Consider the following 22,664-nt stretch of genomic DNA (forward strand, 5'->3'; position numbering starts at 1 on the left):
CTGGTATTTTTATGTCAGTAAATAATCTGATTCCATTGCTATCAGAATACTTTAAAGAGTTTCTTTATTTTATGTTTTTAAATAAGAATTGGAAAAATGGAAGAAAAAATGCAAAGATCTGGAAATCAAAAGTAATCAAAGTTCAAATAAAGAATTTGAGGATAACACAGATGTGCTGTGTAAAAAGCTCAGTAAGCTTCAAGATGAGTTACAGGTATGATTTATATGTGTGTAAGAGGAGACTTCTATAAATATTTTTTAATTAAGTTAAAAATGAGTAAAATTATACAGATACAATTTTTCAGAACACAGTGAAATGAAATGGGGAAAGATTTCTCATATCTTTGTAGATATTTTTTCTGCTCCTTAAACTTCTTATTCTTCATACATCATTGTGGAGAAAATGACTACCAGGAGAATTATTCCAGTTACTGTAAATAATCTTTTCAAGGTTAGATGATTAAATTGGAAAAGAATAGATTTGTGTATCTGAACACTGAAATATATTTGAAGTTTTGTACATTAAAAAAAACCTTATTTTGTGTTTACTTTTTTTCCAGTATTGTGCTCTAACATACTTCATATAGGATGCAACAAATGAGGAAATAAATTTATCTTGGATTTTACAAATACTATTTAAAATTTTCTACATTTTATTAGAAGTTATATCCATAGCTGTAGTTTGGGAATTTAAGAAAACATCATACTGGTTTTGAAAAGCTGGCTGCATCTAAATTATTTTCTTAAATTTGGTCTATATATAATCAGAGACCAGGAACAAACAGAAAAATAATTACCTTCGTCTGTTACTGTTTATTATATATTCTAGAATTTACTGTATTCCATTATGAAAATCCAAAAGCAACTAGAACAAAGTAAATGCTCCATTAATCATGAACAAAAAAAATTACTTAACCTGTTAGTGTGTTTTGCTGTCGTTTTAACATGATATAATCACATCTTAGATTATAAGCTTTGCATTCCTGGAATGGACTTCCATGTATCAGCTAGTACACTACTTTTCAGTACTCTTAGACATTTTTAAACACTGGGAAATATTTATATATATATATATAAATATATACACACATACACATATTTTTAAATAGTCTCACTGTTTTTATTTCAAGTGAACTTTTATTTGAATTTTGAATATATAAACTACTTGCTGCTGAACTTAAAGGTTCTATAGAACCCAGGTGGAAAATCACTGATCTACTGTTTTCTCTGTACAGCTGTTCTAAATGTTCCTTAAATTGTTTGTCTTGTTGTACAAGTTATTTATTTGACATCCTATTTACCCAGGAATATTTTATTTTGGGAACCATGCAATTAGAAATGACCACCACAAACCAAGACTTTTTTTTTCAGGCATTTAGGAAGACTTAAGTCACTGTAAATCTCCCATAAATTTAAATAGTTTATTTGTTCTTAAGCTCACTCATAAAGAAAAGTTCTTAAATGGATTTCATAGCAAAAGGAAGTCTACAAAGGAAAGCAAACAAGCTAACATTTTTTATACTCTGAAATAAACAGGTCATTTTTAAAAATTTATTTTAAAGTTTTAAAATAGGTGAAAAGTGATAGATGTTATGGAAATGTTATAAAAATAGTTTTGGTTGCTTCTTACCTATGTGATAATAACTTGTACCATTTATACATATAGAAATTGGAACAGAAATATAAAGCTGATAGAAATAAATGGTTGGAAGAAAAAATGATGCTTATTACTCAAGCAAAAGAAGCTGAGAGCCTGCGAAACAAAGAGATGAAAAAATATGCTGAAGACAGGGAACGTTGTTCAAAGCAACAAAGTGAAGTGGTTGGTGACAATTATACATATCTGTAATGAAATTTGCCTGCTCCCTTTGGATTGTTAAATTTATCCCTGGGTTTTAAAAATCACTTTCTACATGGTTGCCTGTTTTCTGTTTTGTGTTTGCTTTTTTAAATTTGTTTTTTTTGTTTTTTGTTGTTGTTGTTTGGTTGGTTTTTTAAAGGCAGGTTGAATATAAGGTGATTTTTCTGTCCCAATTTATCTCAAAGTTCTCAGTGTTCTTATTTTAAATTTTTTCAATTTATTTAGCTGGTTGGAAAAATACCTAGTTGCCTCTTAATATCTGGGTACAAAACTATTGTATTTTATATCCTTTTTTCTTCTGTACCTCATTCTGGACACTTTTTCTACTTTTGTAGTCACTGATTCACTCTTCAGCTGTTGTCTATACTGCTGTTTATCCAATCTATTGTTCTTAATTTCACTTTTTCTTTTTTTGAGTTATATAAATTCCATTTAGTTTTTTCTGTTGTTTTTTTTTATTAACGGAAAGAAAAAAAAATTAACACAACATTTAGAAATCATACCATTCTACATATGCACTCAGTAATTCTTAACATCATCACATAGATGCATGATCATCGTTTCTTAGTACATTTGCATCGGTTTAGAGGAACTAGCAACACAACAGAAAAAGATATAAAATCTTAATATAGAGAAAAGAAATAAAAGTAGTAATAATAGTAAAAACAAACAAACAAACAAACAAACAAAAAAACCCTATAGCTCAAATGCAGCTTTATTCAGTGTTTTAACATGATTACTTTACAATTAGGTATTATTGTGCTGTCCATTTTTGAGTTTTTGTATCTAGTCCTGTTGCACAGTCTGTATCCCTTCAGCTTCAATTACCCATTGTCTTACCCTGTTTCTAACTCGTGCTGGACTCTGTTACCAATGACATATTTCAAGTTTATTCTCGAATGTCCGTTCACATCAGTGGGACCATACAGTATTTGTCCTTTAGTTTTTGGCTGGACTTACTCAGCATAATATTCTCTAGGTCCATCCATGTTATTACATGTTTCATAAGTTTATCTTGTCTTAAAGCTGCATAATATTCCATCGTATGTGTATACCACAGTTTGTTTAGCCATTCTTCTGTTGATGGACATTTTGGCTGTTTCCATCTCTTTGCAATTGTAAATAACGCTGCTATAAACATTGGTGTGCAAATGTCCGTTTGTGTCTTTGCCCTTAAATCCTTTGAGTAGATACCTAGCAATGGTATTGCTGGGTCGTATGGCAATTCTATATTCAGCTTTTTGAGGAACCGCCAAACTGCCTTCCACAGTGGTTGCACCCTTTGACATTCCCACCAACAGTGGATAAGTGTGCCTCTTTCTCCGCATCCTCTCCAGCATTTGTCATTTTCTGTTTTGTTGATAATGGCCATTCTGGTGGGTGTGAGATGATATCTCATTGTGGTTTTGATTTGCATTTCTCTAATGGCCAGGGACATTGAGCATCTCTTCATGTGCCTCTTGGCCATCCGTATTTCCTCTTCTGGTAGGTGTCTGTTCAAGTCTTTTTCCCATTTTGTAATTGGGTTGGCTGTCTTTTTGTTGTTGAGTTGAACAATCTCTTTATAAATTCTGGATACTAGACCTTTATCTGATATGTCATTTCCAAATATTATCTCCCATCGTGTAGGCTGCCTTTCTACTTTCTTGATGAAGTTCTTCGATGCACAAAAGTGTTTAATTTTGAGGAGCTCCCATTTGTTTATTTCTTTCTTCAGTGCTCTTGCTTTAGGTTTAAGGTCCATAAAACCGCCTCCAGTTGTAAGATCCATAAGATATCTCCCTACATTTTCCTCTAACTGTTTTATCTTAGACCTAATGTTCAGATCTTTGATCCATTTTGAGTTAACTTTTGTATAAGGTGTGAGATACGGGTCTTCTTTCATTCTTTTACATATGGATATCCGGTTCTCTAGGCACCATTTATTGAAAAGACTGTTCTGTCCCAGGTGAGTTGGCTTGACTGCCTTATCAAAGATCAAATGTCCATAGATGAGAGGGTCTATATCTGAGCACTCTATTCGATTCCATTGGTCGATATATCTATCTTTATGCCAATACCATGCTGTTTTGACCACTGTGGCTTCATAATATGCCTTAAAGTCCGGCATCGCTAGACCTCCAGCTTCGTTTTTTTTCCTCAAGATGTTTTTAGCAATTCGGGGCACCCTGCCCTTCCAGATAAATTTGCTTATTGGTTTTTCTGTTTCTGAAAAATAAGTTGTTGGGATTTTGATTGGTCTTGCATTGAATATGTCGATCAGTTTAGGTAGGATTGACATCTTAACTATATTTAGTCTTCCAATCCATGAACACGGTATACCCTTCCATCTCTTTAGTTCTTCTGTGATTTCTTTTAGCAGTTTTTTGTAGTTTTCTTTATATAGGTTTTTTGTCTCTTTGATTAAATTTATTCCTAGGTATTTTATTCTTTTAGTTGCGATTGTAAATGGGATTCGTTTCTTGATTTCCGCCTCAGCTTGTTCATTACTAGTGTATAGAAAAGCTACAGATTTTTGAATGTTGATCTTGTAGCCTGCTACTTTGCTGTACTCATTTATTAGCTCTAGTCATTTTGTTGTGGATTTTTCTGGATTTTCTACGTATAGTATCATATTGTCTGCAAACAGTGATAGTTTTACTTCTTCCTTTCCAATTTTGATGCCTTGTATTTCTTTTTCTTGTCTAATTGCTCTGGCTAGAACCTCCAACACAATTTTGAATAATAGTGGTGATAGTGGACATCCTTGTCTTGTTCCTGATCTTAGGGGGAAAGTTTTCAATTTTTCCCCATTGAGGATGATATTAGCTGTGGGTTTTTGATATATATTCCCTCTATCATTTTAAGGAAGTTCCCTTGTATTCCTATCTTTTGAAGTGTTTTCAACAGGAAAGGATGTTGAATCTTGTCAAATGCCTTCTCTGCATCAATTGAGATGATCATGTGATTTTTCTGCTTTGATTTGTTGATGTGGTGTATTACATTAATTGATTTTCTTATGTTGAACCATCCTTACATACCTGGGATGAATCCTACTTGGTCATGATGTATAATTCTTTTAATGTGTTGTTGGATACGATTTGCTAGAATTTTATTGAGGATTTTTGCATCTGTATTCATTAGAGAGATTGGTCTGTAGTTTTCTTTTTTTGTAATATCTTTGCCTGGTTTTTGTATGAGGGTGATGTTGGCTTCATAGAATGAATTAGGTAGTTTTCCCTCCACTTCGATTATGTTGAAGAGTTTGAGGAGAGTTGGTACTAATTCTTTCTGGAATGTTTGATAGAATTCAGATGTGAAGCCGTCTGGTCCTGGACTTTTCTTTTTAGGGAGCTTTTGAAAGACTAATTCAATCACTTTACTTGTGATTGGTTTGTTGAGGTCATCTATTTCTTCTTGAGTCAAAGGTGGTTGTTCATGTCTTTCCAGGAACCCGTCCATTTCATCTAAATTGTTGTATTTATTAGCGTAAAGTTGTTCATAGTATCCTGTTATTACCTCCTTTATTTCTGTGAGGTCAGTAGTTATGTCTCCTCTTCCATTTCTTTTTTTTTTTTTTTATTAATTAAAAAAAGAATTAACAAAACAATTAGAAATCATTCCAATCTACATGTACAATCAGTAATTCTTAATAACATCACATAGTTGCATATTCATCATTTCTTAGTACATTTGCATCAATTTAGAAAAAGAAATAAAAAGACAACAGAATAAGAATTAAAACAATAATAGAAAGAAAAAAAAACAAAAAAAACAAAAACAAAAAACCTATACCTCACATGCAGCTTCATTCAGTGTTTTAACATAATTGCATTACAATTGGGTAGTATTGTGCTGTCCATTTCTGAGTTTTTATATCCAGTCCCGTTGTACAGTCTGTATCCCTTCATCTCCAATTATCCCTTCTCTTTTTTTTTTTTTTTAATTAACGGAAAAAAAGAAATTAACCCAACATTTAGAGATCATACCATTCTACACATGCAATCATTAATTCTTAACATCATCACATAGATGCATGATCATCATTTCTTAGTACATTTGCATTGGTTTAGAAGAACTAGCAACATAACCGAAAAAGATATAGAATGTTAATATAGAGAAAAAAATAAAAGTAATAATAGTAAAATCAAAACAAAACAAAACAAAACAAAACAAAAACCTATAGCTCAGATGCAGCTTCATTCAGTGTTTTAACATGATTACTTTACAATTAGGTATTATTGTGCTGTCCATTTTTGAGTTTTTGTATCTAGTCCTGTTGCACAGTCTGTATCCCTTCAGCTTCAATTACCCATTGTCTTACCCTGTTTCTAACTCCTGCTGAACTCTGTTACCAATGACATATTTCAAGTTTATTCTCGAATGTCCGTTCACATCAGTGGGACCGTACAGTATTTGTCCTTTAGTTTTTGGCTGGATTCACTCAGCAAATATTCTCTAGGTCCATCCATGTTATTACATGGTTCATAAGTTTATCTTGTCTTAAAGCTGCATAATATTCCATCGTATGTATATACCACAGTTTGTTTAGCCACTCTTCTGTTGATGGAGATTTTGGCTGTTTCCATCTCTTTGCAATTGTAAATAATGCTGCTATAAACATTGGTGTGCAAATGTCCGTTTGTGTCTTTGCCCTTAAGTCCTTTGAGTAGATACCTAGCAATGGTATTGCTGGGTCGTATGGCAATTCTATATTCAGCTTTTTGAGGAACCGCCAAACTGCCTTCCACGGTGGTTGCACCCTTTGACATTCCCACCAACAGTGGATAAGTGTGCCTCTTTCTCCGCATCCTCTCCAGCACTTGTCATTTTCTGTTTTGTTGATAATGGCCATTCTGGTGGGTGTGAGATGATATCTCATTGTGGTTTTGATTTGCATTTCTCTAATGGCCAGGGACTTTGAGCATCTCTTCATGTGCCTCTTGGCCATCCGTATTTCCTCTTCTGAGAGGTGTCTGTTCAAGTCTTTTTCCCATTTTGTAATTGGGTTGGCTGTCTTTTTGTTGTTGAGATGAACAATCTCTTTATAAATTCTGGATACTAGACCTTTATCTGATATATCATTTCCAAATATTGTCTCCCATTGTGAAGGCTGTCTTTCTACTTTCTTGATGAAGTTCTTTGATGCACAAAAGTGTTTAATTTTGAGGAGTTCCCATTTATTTATTTCCTTCTTCAGTGCTCTTGCTTTAGGTTTAAGGTCCATAAAACCGCCTCCAGTTGTAAGATCCATAAGATATCTCCCAACATTTTCCTCTAACTGTTTTATGGTCTTAGACCTAATGTTTAGATCTTTGATCCATTTTGAGTTAACTTTTGTATAGGGTGTGAGAGATGGGTCTTCTTTCATACTTTTGCATATGGATATCCAGTTCTCTAGGCACCATTTATTGAAGAGACTGCTCTATCCCAGGTGAGTTGGCTTGACTGCTTTATCAAAGATCAAATGTCCATAGATGAGAGGGTCTATATCTGAGCACTCTATTCGATTCCATTGGTCGATATATCTATCTTTATGCCAATACCATGCTGTTTTGACCACTGTGGCTTCATAATATGCCTTAAAGTCAGGCAGCGCGAGACCTCCAGCTTCGTTTTTTTTCCTCAAGATGTTTTTAGCAATTCGGGGCACCCTGCCCTTCCAGATAAATTTGCTTATTGGTTTTTCTATTTCTGAAAAATAAGTTGTTGGGATTTTGATTGGTATTGCATTGAATCTGTAAATCAATTTAGGTAGGATTGACATCTTAACTATATTTAGTCTTCCAATCCATGAACACGGTATGCCTTTCCATCTATTTAGGTCTTCTGTGATTTCTTTTAGCAATTTTTTGTAGTTTTCTTTATATAGGTTTTTTGTCTCTTTAGTTAAATTTATTCCTAGGTATTTTATTCTTTTAGTTGCAATTGTAAATGGGATTCGTTTCTTGATTTCCCTCTCAGCTTGTTCATTACTAGTGTATAGAAATGCTACAGATTTTTGAATGTTGATCTTGTAACCTGCTACTTTGCTGTACTCATTTATTAGCTCTAGTACTTTTGTTGTGGATTTTTCCGGGTTTTCGACGTATAGTATCATATCGTCTGCAAACAGTGATAGTTTTACTTCTTCCTTTCCAATTTTGATGCCTTGTATTTCTTTTTCTTGTCTAATTGCTCTGGCTAGAACCTCCAACACAATGTTGAATAATAGTGGTGATAGTGGACATCCTTGTCTTGTTCCTGATCTTAGGGGGAAAGTTTTCAATTTTTCCCCATTGAGGATGATATTAGCTGTGGGTTTTTCATATATTCCCTCTATCATTTTAAGGAAGTTCCCTTGTATTCCTATCTTTTGAAGTGTTTTCAACAGGAAAGGATGTTGAATCTTGTCGAATGCCTTCTCTGCATCAATTGAGATGATCATGTGATTTTTCTGCTTTGATTTGTTGATATGGTGTATTACATTAATTGATTTTCTTATGTTGAACCATCCTTGCATACCTGGGATGAATCCTACTTGGTCATGATGTATAATTCTTTTAATGTGTTGTTGGATACGATTTGCTAGAATTTTATTGAGGATTTTTGCATCTGTATTCATTAGAGAGATTGGTCTGTAGTTTTCTTTTTTTGTAATATCTTTGCCTGGTTTTGGTATGAGGGTGATGTTGGCTTCATAGAATGAATTAGGTAGTTTTCCCTCCACTTCGATTTTTTTGAAGAGTTTGAAGAGAATTGGTACTAATTCTTTCTGGAACGTTTGGTAGAATTCACATGTGAAGCCATCTGGTCCTGGACTTTTCTTTTTAGGAAGCTTTTGAATGACTAATTCAATTTCTTTACTTGTGATTGGTTTGTTGAGGTCATCTATGTCTTCTTGAGTCAAAGTTGGTTGTTCATGTCTTTCCAGGAACCCGTCCATTTCCTCTAAATTGTTGTATTTATTAGCGTAAAGTTGTTCATAGTATCCTGTTATTACCTCCTTTATTTCTGTGAGGTCAGTAGTTATGTCTCCTCTTCCATTTCTGATCTTATTTATTTGCATCCTCTCTCTTCTTCTTTTTGTCAATCTTGCTAAGGGTCTATCAATCTTATTGATTTTCTCATAGAACCAACTTCTGGCCTTATTGATTTTCTCTATTGTTTTCATGTTTTCAATTTCATTTATTTCTGCTCTAATCTTTGTTATTTCTTTCCTTTTGCTTGCTTTGGGATTAGTTTGCTGTTCTTTCTCCAGTTCTTCCAAGTGGACAGTTAATTCCTGCATTTTTGCCTTTTCTTCTTTTCTGATAAAGGCATTTAGGGCAATAAATTTCCCTCTTAGCACTGCCTTTGCTGCGTCCCATAAGTTTTGATATGTTGTGTCTTCATTTTCATTCGCCTCTAGGTATTTACTAATTTCTCTTGCAATTTCTTCTTTGACCCACTTGTTGTTTAAGAGTGTGTTGTTGAGCCTCCACGTATTTGTGAATTTTCTGGCACTCCGCCTATTTTTGATTTCCAAATTCATTCCTTTATGATCCGAGAAAGTGTTGTGTATGATTTCAATCTTTTTAAATTTGTTAAGACTTGTTTTGTGACCCAGCATATGGTCTGTCTTTGAGAATGATCCATGAGCACTTGAAAAAAAGGTGTATCCTGCTGTTGTGGGATGTAATGTCCTATAAATGTCTGTTAAGTCAAGCTCATTTATAGTAATATTCAGATTCTCTATTTCTTTATTGATCCTCTGTCTAGATGTTCTGTCCATTGATGAGAGTGGTGAATTGAAGTCTCTAACTATTATGGTATGTGAGTCTATTTCCCTTTTCAATGTTTGCAGTGTATTCCTCACGTATTTTGGGGCATTCTGATTCGGTGCGTAAATATTTATGATTGTTATGTCTTCTTGTTTAATTGTTCCTTTTATTAGTATGTAGTGTCCTTCTTTGTCTCTTTTAACTGTTTTACATTTGAAATCTAATTTGTTGGATATTAGTATAGCCACTCCTGCTCTTTTCTGGTTGTTATTTGCATGAAATATCTTTTCCCAACCTTTCACTTTCAACCTATATTTATCTTTGGGTCTAAGATGTGTTTCCTGTAGACAGCATATGGAAGGATCCTGTTTTTTAATCCATTCTGCCAGTCTTTGTCTTTTGATTGGGGAATTCAGTCCATTAACATTTAGAGTTATTACTGTTTGGATAATATTTTCCTCTACCATTTTGCCTTTTGTATTATATATATCATATCTGACTTTCCTTCTTTCTACACTCTTCTCCATGCCTTTCTCTTCTGTCTTTTTGTATTTGACTCTAGTGCTCCCTTTAGTATTTCTTGCAGAGCTGGTCTCTTGGTCACAAATTCTCTCCGTGACTTTTTGTCTGAGAATGTTTTAATTTCTCCCTCATTTTTGAAGGACAATTTTGCTGGATATAGGAGTCTTGGTTGGCAGTTTTTCTCTTTTAGTAACTTAAATATATCATCCCACTGTCTTCTAGCTTCCATGGTTTCTGCTGAGAAATCTACACATAGTCTTATTGGGTTTCCCTTGTATGTGATGGATTGCTTCTCTCTTGCTGCTTTCAAGATCTTCTCTTTCTCTTTGACCTCTGACATTCTAACTAGTAAGTGTCTTGGGGAACGCTTATTTGGGTCTAATCTCTTTGGGGTGCGCTGCACTTCTTGGATCTGTAATTTTAGGTCTTTCATAAGAGTTGGGAAATTTTCAGTGATAATTTCTTCCATTAGTTTTTCTCCTCCTTTTCCCTTCTCTTCTCCTTCTGGGACACGCACAACACGTATATTTGTGCGGTTCACATTGTCCTTGAGTTCCCTGATACCCTGTTCAAATTTTTCCATTCTTTTCTGGATAGTTTCTGTTTCTTTTTGGAATTCAGATGTTCCATCCTCCAAATCACTAATTCTATCTTCTGTCTCTTTAAATCTGTCATTGTAGGTATCCATTGTTTTTTCCTTCTTTTCTACTTTATCCTTCACTTCCATAAGCTCTGTGATTTGTTCTTTCAGTTTTTCTATTTCTTCTTTTTGATCAGCCCATGTCTTCTTCATGTCCTCCCTCAATTTATCGATTTCGTTTTTGAAGAGGTTTTCCATTTCTGTTCGTATATTCAGCATTAGTTGTCTCAGCTCCTGTATCTCATTTGAACTATTGGTTTGTTCCTTTGACTGGGCCATATTTTCAATTTTCTGAGTGTGATCCGTTATCTTCTGCTGGCGTCTGGGCATTTAGTCAGATTTCCCTGGGTGTTGGACCCCAGAGGTTGAAAGATTTTTCTGTGAAATCTCTGGGTTCTGCTTTTCTTATCCTGCCCAGTAGGTGGCGCTCGTGGCACACGTTTGTCTACGGGTTCCACCAGTGAAAGTTGCTGTGGGTCCTTTAACTCTGGAAAATTCTCGCTGTAGGGGAGTGTCGGCAGCCGAAGCGTCTTGGAAGAGTGCCAGCCGGCCCGGGGTTCCGAACGCGGGGAGGGTCGCCGGCCGCCGCAGCACGGTAGAGCGTCCGGGCGAATTACCTAGTCGGCCCGGGGCGCCAAGCGTGGCGGGAGGGCGCCAGCTGTCGCAGCCCGGGAGAGTGCACTATTCCCAGCCGGACCGGGGAGTCACGTGTTTGGAAGGGACCCCCCGGTCACTGTTCTCCGCAGTCTGGGGATTTCCGACCCAACTCTCTCAGTTGGTCCGGGGGGCCTCACGTGGTGGGGGCGCCAGCCGCCACGGCCTAAGGGGACCGCCTGTCCAATTCTGTCAGCTGGCCTGGGCAGGAGGAAGGGAGGGACTCCGGCCGCTTGCCGTCCCTCCCAGGAAAGCCCGCGCCCCTCGGTGATCTCACCGGAGCTGGTTCTCCCAGACAGTCAGCCGTTCCAGGATGGGGTACGCCGTCCCTTTGATCTCCGTCGTGGCTCCGGGAGCTGCTCTGTATTGTCTCCACTCCCCCAGCCGTCCCTTTGATCTCCATTGTGGCTCCGGGAGCTGCTCTGTATTGTCTCCACTCCCCCAGTAGCTGTTCTGGAGGAGGAAATGTGAGGGTGGCAAGGCTGTCGAGGCCGGTGGCGGAGGAGCCGGTGAAGGTGGAAGAGGGGAGAGGAGGGCGGGCGGGTCGGCTGCTGCGGGGCGTGGGCGCCGCGTGGCGGACCAGCGGACAAAGAGGGGAGAGGACGGCGGGCGGGTCGGCTGCTGCGGGGCGTGGGCGCCGCGCGGCGGGCCAGCGGACAAAGAGGGGAGAGGAGGGCGGGCGGGTCGGCTCCCCTCCATTTAGTTTTTTTTTTGTTTTTTTTTTTTGTTTTTTTTTTTTTTTTTTTTTTTTATTAACGGAAAGAAAAAAAAGAAATTAACACAACATTTAGAAATCATACCATTCTACATATGCACTCAGTAATTCTTAACATCATCACATAGATGCATGATCATTGTTTCTTAGTACATTTGCATCAGTTTAGAGGAACTAGCAACACAACAAAAAAAGATATAAAATGTTAATATAAAGAAAAGAAATAAAAGTAGTAGTAATAGTAAAAACAACAACAACAAACAAACCAACAAGCAAACAAAAACAAAAAAAAACCCTATAGCTCAGATGCAGCTTCATTCAGTATTTTAACATGATTACTTTACAATTAGGTATTATTGTGCTGTCCATTTTTGAGTTTTTGTATCTAGTCCTGTTGCACAATCTGTATCCCTTCAGCTTCAATTACCCATTGTCTTACCCTGTTTCTAACTCCTGCTGAACTCTGTTACCAATGACATATTTCAAGTTTATTCTCGAATGTCCGTTCACAACAGTGGGACCATACAGTATTTGTCCTTTAGTTTTTGGCTGGATTCACTCAGCATAATATTCTCTAGGTCCATCCATGTTATTACATGGTTCACAAGTTTATCTTGTCTTAAAGCTGCATAATATTCCATCGTATGTATATACCACAGTTTGTTTAGCCACTCTTCTGTTGATGGAGATTTTGGCTGTTTCCATCTCTTTGCAATTGTAAATAACGCTGCTATAAACATTGGTGTGCAAATGTCCGTTTGTGTCTTTGCCCTTAAGTCCTTTGAGTAGATACCTAGCAATGGTATTGCTGGGTCGTATGGCAATTCTATATTCAGCTTTTTGAGGAACCGCCAAACTGCCTTCCACAGTGGTTGCACCCTTTGACATTCCCACCAACAGTGAATAAGTGTGCCTCTTTCTCCGCATCCTCTCCAGCACTTGTCATTTTCTGTTTTGTTGATAATGGCCATTCTGGTGGGTGTGAGATGATATCTCATTGTGGTTTTGATTTGCATTTCTCTAATGGCCAGGGACATTGAGCATCTCTTCATGTGCCTCTTGGCCATCCGTATTTCTTCTTCTGGTAGGTGTCTGTTTAAGTCTTTTTCCCATTTTGTAATTGGGTTGGCTGTCTTTTTGTTGTTGAGTTGAATAATCTCTTTATAAATTCTGGATACTAGACCCTTATCTGATATGTCATTTCCAAATATTGTCTCCCATTGTGTAGGCTGTCTTTCTACTTTCTTGATGAAGTTCTCTGATGCACAAAAGTGTTTAATTTTGAGAAGCTCCCATTTATTTATTTCCTTCTTCAGTGTTCTTGCTTTAGGTTTAAGGTCCATAAAACCACCTCCAGTTGTAAGATCCATAAGATATCTCCCAACATTTTCCTCTAACTGTTTTATGGTCTTAGACCTAATGTTTAGATCTTTGATCCATTTTGAGTTAACTTTTGTATAGGGTGTGAGAGATGGGTCTTCTTTCATTCTTTTGCATATGGATATCCAGTTGTCTAGGCACCATTTATTGAAGAGACTGTTCTGTCCCAGGTGAGTTGGCTTGACTGCCTTATCAAAGATCAAATGTCCATAGATGAGAGGGTCTATATCTGAGCACTCTATTCGATTCCATTGGTCGATATATCTATCTTTATGCCAATACCATGCTGTTTTGACCACTGTGGCTTCATAATATGCCTTAAAGTCAGGCAGCGCGAGACCTCCAGCTTCGTTTTTTTTCCTCAAGATGTTTTTAGCAATTCGGGGTACCCTGCCCTTCCAGATAAATTTGCTTATTGGTTTTTCTATTTCTGAAAAATATGTTGTTGGGATTTTGATTGGTATTGCATTGAATCTGTAAATCAATTTAGGTAGGATTGACATCTTAACTATATTTAGTCTTCCAATCCATGAACACGGTACGCCCTTCCATCTATTTAGGTCTTCTGTGATTTCTTTGAACAGTTTTTTGTAGTTTTCTTTATATAGGTTTTTTGTCTCTTTGGTTAAATTTATTCCTAGGTATTTTATTCTTTTAGTTGCGATTGTAAATGGGATTCGTTTCTTGATTTCTACCTCAGCTTGTTCATTACTAGTGTATAGAAAAGCTACAGATTTTTGAATGTTGATCTTGTAGCCTGCTACTTTGCTGTACTCATTTATTAGCTCTAGTAATTTTGTTGTGGATTTTTCTGGGTTTTCTACATATAGTATCATATCGTCTGCAAACAGTGATAGTTTTACTTCTTCCTTTCCAATTTTGATGCCTTGTATTTCTTTTTCTTGCCTAATTGCTCTGGCTAGAACTTCCAACACAATGTTGAATAATAGTGGTGATAGTGGACATCCTTGTCTTGTTCCTGATCTTAGGGGGAAAGTTTTCAATTTTTCCCCATTGAGGATGATATTAGCTGTGGGTTTTTCATATATTCCCTCTATCATTTTAAGGAAGTTCCCTTGTATTCCTATCTTTTGAAGTGTTTTCAGCAGGAAAGGATGTTGAATCTTGTCAAATGCCTTCTCTGCATCAATTGAGATGATCATGTGATTTTTCTGCTTTGATTTGTTGATATGGTGTATTACATTAATTGATTTTCTTATGTTGAACCATCCTTGCATACCTGGGATGAATCCTACTTGGTCATGATGTATAATTCTTTTAATGTGTTGTTGGATACGATTTGCTAGAATTTTATTGAGGATTTTTGCATCTGTATTCATTAGAGAGATTGGTCTGTAGTTTTCTTTTTTTGTAATATCTTTGCCTGGTTTTGGTATGAGGGTGATGTTGGCTTCATAGAATGATCCATTTAGTTTTTTAAAAAATAATTTCCTGTCATCTGCTCTTTCCTAATGTTGTCTTTAATGTTCCTTTATGTTTAAGGTTATACTGAATAATTCTGTATTTGTAGTATCTGTGTATTTTTTTCTCTTGTCTCTTCATTTGTGCCCAGTTATTTCTGAGTGCCTGACAGCATATATGAAAAACTGGGCATATAATTATGCCTAGAATGCTGTTATCTTTCTACAAAGAAGATTTACATTTTTCCTGTATCTTTCTTTGATACAGGACAAAGATACTCCATTTTTAGGGATTGAGATGATTTAAAGGCAGGCTTCAACCCTTGCAGGAGGCTAGTCTACTACTCTGCTTTACCCTTATGGGTAGGATATATCCCATTGGTATCCCAACCTAATACCATATGTGCAGTTTTCTGCTTGCTTCACTATTTTCAGGCTTTAGATTCCATTTTTCATACCCACTAGCACAACAGTCCTGTTTAAAACACTCTTAAGCTTCTGAGCTGCATTTTTTGGAATTAACTGACGCCTCCAGTGAGAAAGTAGCCCCACAGTGGGAGATTATCTCTCCATGTGTCTTCTTTCACATCTTTCCCCTTAAATCAACATTGCCTCATACACTCTGCCAAGATATTTTTTGCCTAGCAATTCTTGTTTTTCTTAGCAAGGAGTTTGGTCCTAATCGTTTAGTCCACCATTAGAAGATAGAAGTTTTTAAATTTTAAGCAAAATCTGAAAGAATACAAAAATGAAATAATCACGCTTGCTTTTTACATCCTTGAGCAAAGTTTTTCTTAACTCTAATCATGAATTTTTAGCTACTTGATGGACATTTCCAGTTCATTCTCTCAAACTTTCTAAGGAACTGCCAAATTGTTTTCCACAGTAACTGTACCCTTTTGCATTCCCACCCTTGTTATTTTCCATGTATTTAATAATTTCCATTGTAGAGGATGTGGAATGGTATCTTGTGATTTTGATTTGCATATGCTTAATGACTAATGAAGTAGAGCATCTTTTCATGTGCTTGTTCACCATTTGAATTATCTTCTTTGGAGAGTTTCTGTTCAAATTCTTTGCCTGTTTAAAATTTCATTGTTTCTATTTTAGTAGTCACCCTGGTTTATTACTTTAATAGCACTTTTTAATTTTTTTTCTTCATTTTGGCTGCTTATACAGTTAGTCACCAAGGTCTCTCAAGTCTTTAATCATGATTCGTATATATTTCTTTATTTGCAGCTACCTCTAGTTGACACCTATATCATCTCTAATGTGAACCACTAAGAAGGTCTCTTAGATGATATCTGGTACCGGTGTCTCCTCTCTTACATATAGTAACAAGAATAGATTTGTCTTTCCAAAAACTAATTTCATAATCCCACTTCATCTACTGGGATTATCATTGATAAGCCTTATTTCCCAAAGGAGAAGTCCATAAGTTTCTTAATTATAACATATAAGGCTTGTCATGTTTAGTTTTCATTGCTTCACTGGATAAACATTCCTTCCAGATTGGTCTGTCATCTGTTCCAAATTGAGTGACTGGTGTTCTAGGCATTTTAGGCCATATGAAAGACATTTTCCTATGAGCTACATATGGCATTATTCCTAGCAAATCACAAGTATACTAATGTTTAATAAAAATATGGAATTTAACATTTGTAGTTATCTATGTTGTTGATTGAGGGAAGTTTTATTAGTAGACTTTTAAAATTATAGCAGGTAATAAAAGACTCTGGAGAGTAAATCTGACATGTCAATTTTTAAAAGTTAAAATTATTTACGTACCTCACAGACAGTAAAATTCACTGTTTTTAATTATACACATAATTGACATGTTTACTGTATATAAGCATCACAAGATATAGAGCATTTCCGTTACAAAGTTCCCTCATGCACATTTGTAGTTAATCCTCTTCCCCCAACCTTCTGGCAACCATTGATTAGTTTTCTGTCCTTTTGGTTTGCCTTTTCTAGAATTACATATATAGCCTTTGTGTCTGCCTTATTTCACCTAGTAAAATGATTTCGAGATCATGTTATTACATGGATCTATTGATTGTTCTTTTCTATTCTTTTGAAATATTCCATAATATAGATGTACCACAATTTGCTTATCCTTTAACTAGTTGTTGGGTATTTTCGTAGTTTCCAGTTTTTGCATATTTGACTAGTATGAATAGATCTGCTGTGACTATTTACGTATAAATCTTTGTAGGCATGCTTTCATTTCTCTTGGTCAAATCCATAGGAGTATTAAATACATTTAAATTATAAGAAGCTACCAGTGTTTTTTCACAATAGCCATACCATTTTGCCTTTCTGCTATCAATATATGAGATTCCCAGTTGCTTCAGTATCTTTGCCAAGTACTTGGTGTTGGTGTGATTGTCATTTTAGCCATTCTAGTAGGTGTGGGGTGGTATCTCACTGAGGTTTTATTTACATTTCCTTGATCTCTAATGATGTTGAGCTTAATGACCATTTCTCTTCTTTGATGAAATGCTTATTTGTATCTTCTGTCCTTTCTCTTTTTTTGGGGGGGGGGGGGTGTTACATAGACCGGGAATCGAACCACGTCTCCTTCATGAAAGGCGAGCATTCTAGCACCGAACCACCCATGTACCTATCCATTTTTTGTTTTAAGAGTTTGTTTTTCTTCTCATTTTTGAGTTATACAAGTGCTTCATATATTCTTAGTAAAGTTCTTTATCAGATAGGAGTTTTGTAAACATTTTCTCCCAACCTATGGCATTCTTGTTTTCTTAACAATATCTTTTGAAGAGCAGAAGTTTTTAATATTGATAAAGTCCAATAATCTTTTTTTTTTTTAATGGTTTGTGCTCTGGGTATCATATCTAAGAAATCTTTTTTTTTAAATATTTTTATTGAGAAATATCCACACACATACAGTCCAACCATATTATACAATCAGTGGCTCACAATATCATCACATAGTTGTGTATTCTTCACCATGAATATTTAAGAAATCTTAATCTAATCTAGAGTCATAGAGATTTCTCCTGTTTTCTTCTGGAAGTTTTATGATTTTAGCTATACTTAGGTATATGATCTATCTTGCCTTAATTTTTGTGATTGATATGAGATTAGGTTCATGTTCATTTTTTTTTTCATATGGCTATTCCATTATTCCAAAACCACTTGTTGAAGACTGTTCTTTCCCCTATTAAATTACTTCAGCACCTTTGTCAAATTAAATTGACCATACATTTGTGAGCCCTCTTTTCTGTTTTGTTGGTCTCTATGTTTTCCCTTACACCATTGTAACACTGTCTTGTTCTTTTTTTTTTTAAATAGTTTTAGCTATTCTTTTTTTTTTTCATGAACAGGCAGTGGGAATCGAACCCAGATCTATGGCATGGCAGGTGAGAACTCTGCCTGCTGAGCCAACATGGCCTGCCCTGTTTTAGCTATTCTTTTTTTTTTTACATACAAGGGAAATGTTGTTTTAGCTATTCTTGATCATTTGTTTTTCCATGTAACTTTTAGAGTTAGCACTCCACTTGCACATACACACACATACACAGCTCTAGAGTTTGATTTGAATTGTAGGCAATTCCCAGATTTATATAGATCAATCTGGGAAGAAATGATATCTTAACAATATTGAGTCTTCTGATCCTGAACTCAGGATATCTTTCCATTTATTTAGGTGTTCTTTGATTTCTTCCAGCAATCCTTTGTAGTTTTTAGTAAAAAAGATCTTGTACATATTTTCTTAGATTTACCACAAAGAATTTCATGGTCTTTTATCCCATTTTAAGTGATGTTTTTAAAATTTTAATTTCTTCATTGTTTGTTCTGTCATTTTTTTTATTGTTGTTTTACCTTATTGGGAAATGGCAGAAATTAGTTTAAAAGCTATAATTTAACCTATTGGGGAAATGCAGGAATTAGTTTTAAAGTTATAATTATTTCTTAAAAGATAGGACCAGGAAGCCAAATTTTGGAATGAGGTACAGTAGGTATAAATATAGAATGTGGATATTTAATATATATGTGAATTATAAGTAAAATGTTTTATGTAGGCTTGACTACATTATCTTATTCACAGTTGTAATCATAGTGTTACTTCTAATAAAAATTTCTGAATATTCTTACGTTCACAGTATTTAAAAATTTTTTTTTTAACATTTTCTTTATTTCCTAATTAGGAAAGGCTTACAGCGCAGCTGGCAGAGAAAGATACTGACCTTCAAAAGTGGCGAGAAGAACGAGATCAACTTGTTGCAGCTTTAGAAATACAGCTGAAAGCACTGATCTCCAGTAATACTCAGAAAGATAATGAAATTGAACGATTAAAAAAAAAAGAGGTTACATCAGAGGCTTATAAAACAGTCAGTTCAATCTTGTTTTTACTATGTCTTTTTCTATTGGATGTAGGAATGTTTTGGAATTATTTAATTGAATAACTCAAAAATTTAAAAATTTCAGTAGACAATAGAGAAGTGAGAGTTTAAAAAATTATTTGGAGGTTTCTCATCGATTTTGAATTTTCAGAGTTGTCAATAACAAACTGAGAAATAGTACTTTCTTCAGTATTTTGATCATATTTCCAAGATACAGTTACTAGAAAATAAATGATTTATAGTTTAGTCACCAATCTACCTTTAAAATGTAGAAATGTGATCCAACTTATACTCTTGGTGATATTTATTGGTGATATTTACATGCTTGGGCCCATCCTTAAATTTATTATATAAATATATGAATTATTTTGAAAGTGAACACAATGGTAGGGTAACATTGTGAGTCATTAAGCAGTTATTCTTATGATGTTATGTTGAAACCGAGGACCTTGGATAAAGAGAGGATTGCATTTCACAGACAGCTGCCTACCTCCCAGTTAAATTACGTCAGGGTACATTCAGAGCTAGTCTTTCCAGAATAAATGATCTGCTGCTCTTAAAAATCTGCTGATCTAAAAACCTTTTGACAACAGGAAAAAATTATATGTGTCTCACTTGAGAAGACTTTTCATGATTCTAAGAGAAAGATTGTCTGCTCCAAAATTTCGTGGTATAATAGCACAAATTCAACTGCTGGCTATGGTTTGACCTTTGAGTAAAGTTACTTAACATATCTAAACTTCATCTAAAATACAATAATAATATTTTCCTAATAGAGTTGTGAGAGCATTATAGAACAATTAGCACAGTTCCTATCACAGTGGCAGTCAGTACATGCTATTTGCTTTTCCCATTGTGAGTTTAATAGAGCCTTTCTTATTTGGTAACAGTGGGTAATTGATTTAAGAAATGTATTTGACTTTAGATTTCAGTGATTGCAATTAGAAGATCCATGTTGGAATTTATCAAATATAAAAATGTCATCTGAAATACCTTTATAGATCACATTAAGATAATAGGAATAAAACACACCACACCCTGTGAAAAAATGATAGGAAGAAAAGAGAGCAGCCAGAAAAAGCTTAGTTATCAAAATAGCCTTTCTCTAATATTGTTTCATTCCCAAGAAGGTTTTAGTTTTTCAAAACATTGTTTAGGGATACAAAATCAATACAGACCTTGACCATGTCATTTAACTTCTCTGGATTTCTCTTTCTTCATCTGGAAAGAGAATAATGATTCTTGCCAAATCTTAGTTACAATGAAATTAAAATGAGAGAATGTAAGTAAGCTCTTTAGAAATTGAAAGTAATTTTTCAAATTCCTCCTTAGATCAGACTTCAAAGAGTCCCGAAAGGTACCCAGCCTTTCCTGAGTTTCTGAAGATGAAAGAGGAAGTAGAAGGGATAGCCTATCACTGAAGAAGTCTATAATTATTTCCACTGTTTAGTCCATTCATATCTTAATTTTATATTCTTTATGTGAGGTATTTTATTATATTTTCAAGTTACAATGGCATGCTGCATTAATATTTCCTTATTTTAGGATAAGCAAACCTTGGATATCAAGCCCAAATATGTTAGTTCAGAGGATCCTGACAGAGTTAAAACTGAAACTCAGTTAAATTTTGAAATGTCCATGAATGAAGTAGAGGTGAGTATATGTAAAGCAATGGCTTAATTTGCTAACACAATCCACTTTAATGACTATTGATTATTAAATGTCTTGTAAGTGTAATCAATTATTGCAGGTATTTTGCTGCATCAGTTGGCTGTATGTACTCTCTCTATGTAAAGGAAAACTTAGAGGCTTTTGAGAAGTGAAATTCTTTAGGGAGATAAGATCCCTGAATGATCGTTAATTTCTTCTCAACAAGCTGTTCAGACAAGCTTCATCATCAGAAATTGGAAATTCCACAAAAGATAAAATAAGGGTGATTGTTTCCTCTCATAAAAGGTTCCTTTATAAGTGTTCAAATAAATAGTATTTTTTTAAACTGTGTGCCCTCTTAATATCTTTGCTCCAAATCTCAGTAGCTCACAATGAGTTACCTTAATTTCCAGTGGGCTTAGGGTGCTATGAATCACTTTGAATAAGACAGAGAAATTTGGTTTGATATTTAAAAATTATATGTCACTTAAAGATTATAAATGTAAAATTACTTTTTAAAATTTATCTTTTAAACTCATTTATTAGGAACATTCAGTGTTGGGAACCTTGCTAAGCTCTGAAGATAGAAATATAAATAAGGCACGAACATTATCTTCAAGGGGTGAGGGATCAAGATGGATATATAAATGACTAACCTGTTTGACCTTAACTTACGGGCTAAGTGTACAATAGAGGAATGATGCGAGTGCTAAAAGGAACACTGAGGAGCTTATAATGAGTTTTTGCCTGAATGGTTGTGGAAGGTATTAGGAAAAGCAGTGTTAATGCTGGATCTTGAAGATTAATGTTCACCTACAGAGAAGGGCATTTTAACCTGGGGAAGTAACATGAGCCATTCCTTTTCTCTTGGTCTTTCCTTAATAGCTCTTGGAGGAGCTTCAAATAATAAGCACTGACCTAATATAGATCATACATGTGTGGAAAAATTTGAAATTGATCCATAAAAGAAGTTTAGTTCTTGGTTACATGGGCATTCACATGTAATGGAACATTTTCCCCAGGAATATCTATATGCTGCTCTAAAAGCTAAAAATCCAATATTAGGAATTCAAGCAGTTATTCTTTATACCACAGCTTTTGAGGATAGTATTATTATGCTATTTTATGGATTTCTCTTGCTCTTGTATTGTTCAACTAAAAAAGTCCAACATGATTCATTCCCATAGGTGGTAGTTGATTCTGGGAGTTCAGTGGACCTATTATGTGGTCTTTGTGGTTTGGGCTTCTAACAACATGATAACTGGGTTCTGAGATGGAGCATTTTGAGGCTGAATGTTCTGAGAGTAAGCTTTCCAAGAGGACAGGTTAGTTGTAAGGCTTCTTATGATTTAGCCTTAGAACCATTATGTTACTTACTATTTGTCTTGGAAGTCATTAAAGTCACCCCATGACACTGTACCTCTCAATGGAAAGAGCAGCAAAGAATTTTTAATCTACCATTACTGGGATGCCTATTAAAAATCCCAAACATTTCCCTTGGAAATTCTGTTTTAGTAGGTTTGTGGTAGCATTCAGGGATCTTCAAAAAAAGACAGGTTTCTCTAGGTAATTTTTAAAATCACACAAGTTTGGGAAATACTGATCTCTAAGTTTCCTTATAATTTTAACATACCATGCATAAACCTGAAGAAGAATATATGATACCTCATTCTTTCTGTCCTTGCTATGGTGAATTTCAATCAGCACACTTTATCTTTCCCAGTTCATTG

At 35.1% G+C, this 22,664-nt stretch overlaps 1 protein-coding gene across 4 annotated transcripts in view; it reads left to right on the plus strand.

The window, feature by feature from the left end:
* Positions 1 to 22,664, plus strand: part of KIF20B (kinesin family member 20B) — a 145,534-nt gene that overhangs the window by 104,206 nt on the left and 18,664 nt on the right. For all 4 annotated transcript variants that reach the window (XM_077125379.1, XM_077125382.1, XM_077125381.1 and 1 more), the window contains 4 exons: positions 87 to 214; positions 1,667 to 1,822; positions 19,090 to 19,272; positions 20,830 to 20,937. In XM_077125379.1, the coding sequence (XP_076981494.1) occupies positions 87 to 214; positions 1,667 to 1,822; positions 19,090 to 19,272; positions 20,830 to 20,937 (575 nt within the window). The remainder of the gene's footprint in view (positions 1 to 86; positions 215 to 1,666; positions 1,823 to 19,089; positions 19,273 to 20,829; positions 20,938 to 22,664) is intronic.

This window comes from Tamandua tetradactyla, chromosome 13 (assembly GCF_023851605.1).
Source record: "Tamandua tetradactyla isolate mTamTet1 chromosome 13, mTamTet1.pri, whole genome shotgun sequence".
NCBI lineage: Eukaryota > Metazoa > Chordata > Mammalia > Pilosa > Myrmecophagidae > Tamandua > Tamandua tetradactyla.